This window comes from Gracilinanus agilis, chromosome X, assembly GCF_016433145.1.
Source record: "Gracilinanus agilis isolate LMUSP501 chromosome X, AgileGrace, whole genome shotgun sequence".
Lineage (NCBI taxonomy): Eukaryota > Metazoa > Chordata > Mammalia > Didelphimorphia > Didelphidae > Gracilinanus > Gracilinanus agilis.
In genome coordinates, this window is record NC_058136.1 from 64,685,116 (window position 1) to 64,690,112 (window position 4,997).

At 42.4% G+C, this 4,997-nt stretch overlaps 1 protein-coding gene across 1 annotated transcript; it reads right to left on the minus strand.

The window, feature by feature from the left end:
- Positions 1-1,433: 1,433 nt before the first annotated feature.
- LOC123253552 (60S acidic ribosomal protein P1-like) lies at positions 1,434-1,785 on the minus strand. The gene has a single exon (XM_044682726.1). The coding sequence runs from the start codon at positions 1,783-1,785 to the stop codon at positions 1,438-1,440; it is 348 nt and encodes a 115-aa protein (XP_044538661.1). The 3' UTR covers positions 1,434-1,437.
- Between the last annotated feature and the right edge of the window lie 3,212 nt (positions 1,786-4,997).

Sequence of the window (4,997 nt, forward strand, 5' to 3'; positions counted from 1 at the left end):
TTACTAAACTGAATGGTTCTTCTCAGTCATTGTCCTTCTTGACTTTCTCAACAATCTTTTTTTTTCCAAAGCAGAATCCCATCTTTTCTTTCTTTTTTAAAAAATTTTGGGGCAGCTGGGTAGCTCAGTGGATTGAGAGCCAGGCCTAGAGATGGGAGATCCTGGGTTCAAATGTGGCCTCAGACACTTCCCAGTTGGGTGACCCTGGGCAAGTCACTTGACCCCCATTGCCTAGCCCTTACCACTCTTCTGCCTTGGAGCCAATACACAGTATTGACTCCAAGACGGAAGGTGAGGGTTTAAAAAAAATTTTATTGATTTAGAAAATTTTTCCATGATTACATGTTCTATCCCTCTCCTCCTGCCATGCCAACGTGCAATTCCACTGGGTTTTACGTGTGTCACTCATCAAGACCCATTTCCATATTATTGATATTTGCGCTGGGGTGATCATTTAGAGCAGTGATTCCCAAAGTGGGCGCTACCACCCCCTGGTAGGTGCTGCAGCGATCCAGGATAACGGCGATGACCACACTTTTTTTGTATTACATTCTATTCTGAGTTCAATAAATAGTTTCGTAATTTCCAGGGGGCGCTAAATAATATTTTTTCTGGAAAGGGGGCGGTAGGCCAAAAAAGTTTGGGAACCACTGGTTTAGAGTCTCCATCCCCAATCATATCCCCATTGACCCATGTGATCAAGCAATTGTTTTCCTTCTGTGTTTCTGCTCCCACAGTTCTTTCCCTGCATGTGGATAGTGCTCTTTCTCATAAGACCCTCAGAATTGCCCTGGATCATTGCATTGCTGCTAGGAGAGAAGTCCATTATGTTCTATTATGCCACAGTATCCATCTCTGTTTATAAGGTTGTCCTGGTTCTGCTCCTTTCACTCTGCATCAGTTCCTGAAGGTCTTCCCAGTTCACATGGAATTCCTCCAGTTCTTTATTCCTTTGAGCACAATAGTATTCCATCACCAACAGATACCACAATTTGTTCAGCCATTCCCCAATCGAAGGGCTTCCCCTCGTTTTCCAATTTTTTGCCACCACAAAGAGCAGCTATAAATATTTTTGTACATGTCTTTTTCCTTTGGGGTATAAACCCAGCAGTGCTATGACTGGATCAAAGAGCAGGCAGTCTTTTAAAGCCCTTTGGGCATAGTTCCAAATTGCCTTCCAGAATGGTTGGATCAATTCACAACTCCACCAGCGATGCATTAATGTCCCAATTTTGCCACATCCCCTCCAACATGTATTACTTTCCTTTGCTGTAATAGTAGCCAATCTGCTAAGTGTGAGGTGGTACCTCAGAGTTGTTTTGATTTGCATTTCCCTAATTATAAGAGATTTAGAGCACTTTCTCATTGCTTATTGATAGTTTTGATTTCTTTTTTTTTAGTTGAATCAAGCTTTTATTCAACATCACAAAAAAATATTTAGTCAAACAGACCAAAGCCCATGTCATCATCAGACTCCTTGGATTCTTCTTTTTTTGCTTCCTCTTTCTTCTTCTCCTCAGCAGGGGCAGCTGTGCCAGCAGGAGCAGCACCTCCAGCAGGGGCAGCACCACTAGCTGCTGGGACAGGTCCACCAACTCCTACATTGCAGATGAGACTTCCAATGTTTACATTGTTTAAGGCCTTTGCAAATAATCCAGGCCAGAATGGTTTAATATTTACACTTGCTGCTTTAATGAGAGCATTAATTTTATCCTCTGTGACTGTAACCTCATTGTCGTGAAGGATGAGAGCAGAGTAGGTGCAAGTGAGCTCAGAGACAGCCATTTCAAGAGCTGGGTGAGGAGAGGCTTTTTTTGTAGCGGTGCTAGTTGCCGGCTGAAGTGAGGGTTCACCCCAACGTGGCCTTAGCTTCCAAAGAAGAACAGGGCACCTTACAAACAGCTGAAGAGGAGTTTTGATTTCTTTACTTGAAAATTGCCTATTCATGTCCCTTGCCCATTTATCAGTTGGGGAATGGCTTGATTTTTTTGTACAATTGATTTAGCTCCTTATATATTTGAGTAATTAGACCTTTGTCAGAGGTTTTTGTTATAAAGATTTTTTTTCCAATTTGTTACTTCCCTTCTAATTTTGGTTGCATTGTTTTTGTTTGTACAAAACATTTTAAATTTAATATAATCAAAATTATTTTACATTTTGTACTTCTTTCTAACTCTTGTTTGGTCTTAAAATCTTTCCTTTCCCAAAGATCTGACAGGTAAACTATTCTGTGTTCACCTAATTATAGTTTCCTTCTTTATATTTAAGTCATTCACTCATTCTGAATTTATCTTGGTGTAGGATGTGAGATGTTGATCTAAATCTAATCTCTCCCATACTGTTTTCCAATTTTTCCAGCAGTTTTTGTCAAATAGTGGATTTTTGTCCCCAAAGCTGGGCTCTTTGGGTTTATCATATACTCTCTTGCTGAGGTCACTTACCCCAAGTCTATTCCACTGATCCTCCCTTCTGTCTCTTAGCCAGTACCAAATTGTTTTGATGACCGCTGTGTTATAGTATAGTTTAATATCTGGTACTGCTAGGCTACCTTCCTTCACGTTTTTTTCATTATTTCCCTTGATATTCTTGATCTTTGGTTCTTTCAAATGAACTTTGTTATAGTTTTTCCTAATTCAGTAAAGAAGTTTCTAGGTAGTTTGATAGGTATGGCGCTAAATAGGTAAATTAATTTGGGTAGGATGGTCATTTGTATTATGTTAGCATGTCCTACCCATGATCAGCAATCTTTTGACACAATCACCCTCCTCTCCTTTCTAGGTTTTTGTGACACTCTGCCACTGGTTGTAAATGTCTGCTCCTAAATGTCTGACTCTCTCTTCTCAGTCTCATTTGCTTGATCTTTATCCAAGTCATGCCCACGAATGGCAAATATCTCCTCAAGGCTCTGTCCTGGGCCCTTCTTCCTCTACATTGTCACTTGGTGACTTCATCAGCTCCCACTGGCATGGGCATTATACAGAGGTGGCATGGACACTGTACCCCTTAACTCAGGCAAACTGTGAACAGGGAAATTCCCTGCTCCTTTCTGTCCTTGTGACTCCTTACCCAAGAACATCTGATAACTTCCAGAAGACTCTGAGATTAGCATCATACTTGGATCATCCTTTAGTTTGAGATGGACAAAGAGATGCACCTCCAGGCTACACCTTGATACCATCAGACTATCTCAGGCTTCTATCTGTTCCCTGAACCATGAGGGTCTCCAGGCAGACCCTGGTCAGATGACCAAACACCCCACCGAATGCCTAAGTGCTTACCACTCTAGAGTCACACCTACACGGTAACCCAGCATCACATACTCACTGTTGTAAAGAGTAGAAAAACCCCTAAACTGAAGCATTCTGGGAGCAACCCCCCAGGATTATACCACTCATGCTGTCTTGCTGGCCATTAATTCTATCTTACTAATAAATCTCTCTTTTTACCCTTAAGCTAAGTTTTGGAGTCTTGTATTCCTGGAAAAGGTATCCTTCCCAAACCCGGGGGTTCACCATTGTACCCCACAACATCTGATTGTAACTCCACAACACCACGGGCTCAGTTCTTATCATCTCTAGGCATATGGCTTCTGGATCCATATAGCTAGTCCTAACCTACCTCTCTCCTGAGACCCAGTCTTGCATCATCAACTGACTTTTAGAAATCTTGAGCTAGGAATGTGCTATAGACATCTTTTTTGTAAACCGTTACCTTCTTAGTCTTAGAATCCATACTGTGTATCCTTTCCAAGGTAGAAGAATGACAAGGGCTAAGCAATGGGGGTTAAGTAACTTGCCCAGGGTCACACAGCTAGGAAATATTTGAGGTCAGATTTGAACCCAGGACCTATCTCTAGGCCTGGCTCTCCTAGTTACCCCCTCCTATATGCATCTTAAATATGACACGTTCAATACTGAACTCATTGGGTTTTCGCCTCAACTCTTCCCTCTTGCCATCCTTAGCGATTGTTGTCAAAGATACCACCACTCTCCCAGGTGCCCAGACTCTCAAGCTCGCCATCATCCTCAGGTCCTCTTTCCCACTCTCGTGGTCTATTCCGTCTGTTCCCAAGTCCTGTCGTTTCTACCTTCACAACACAGTGGGTAGAACAGTCAGAAAGGGGAAGCAGGGACTGAGAGAAAAATGGAAGACAGGTTAAAGTCCAAGGGAAGGAGAGCATAAATAAAGACACAAAGACAAAGAAAGTTTCCACATGAAGTAGTTGGGCAACGAGTTAGCTCTGGTGGGTTAGAGCTTCACTGGTGGAGAAGAGCTAACTCTTAGGCTTACATACTGATATTTTTATTGGGGTTACAACAGTAATAGAGGGAGGAGAGAATGATCATTGGACAAGTGGGCTGATACGAGATACAGACTGCTGGATCCTAAGACAATAGGTAGAGCTAAAGGCCACATCAGGAGTTCATATGGCCTAAGCAGTGATGGGCAAACTACGGCCCACAGGCCAGATGTGGACCCCTGAACTGTTCTATCCAGTGACATTCTTCCTAATCTCATCAGATTAGGATGCAACTAGTAGAATACAGTACAATGAAACTTGGAAAGAGTCGCCTTAGAAACAGACTGACAGATGAGCATTTCCTTTCTTTTGGCCCCCTCTGTAAAAAGTTGGCACATCACTGCTCTAAGGCATCTAAGCTTGTTTGATACATATGTTCATTGATTGTTATTGGCAAAACAAGGAGACTGAGATAACTGACCAATCAGAGTGTAGCCTCAGGGAAGGGCTAGGAATTTGACCAGGTTAAGGTTCAATTTAACTCCAGGTTACAGAAACCAACCCTAAGAAATATCATGAGTCAGCTTTTTGAGCATCCCTAAAATATTATCAGGATTAATATATGCCTAGACTCCTATATAGAGAGACAGAGACAGAGAGGGGGAAGAGACAGAGAAGAGGAGGGGAGAGGGAGGGAGACAGAGGAGACAGAGAGAAGAGAGAAAGACAAAGACAAAGATGGGGAGGGAGGAGGAGG

Excerpts from the sequence above, each read along its gene's own strand:
- LOC123253552 (XM_044682726.1), bottom strand. The coding sequence starts at position 1,785 with ATGGCTGTCTCTGAGCTCACTTGCACCTACTCTGCTCTCATCCTTCAC.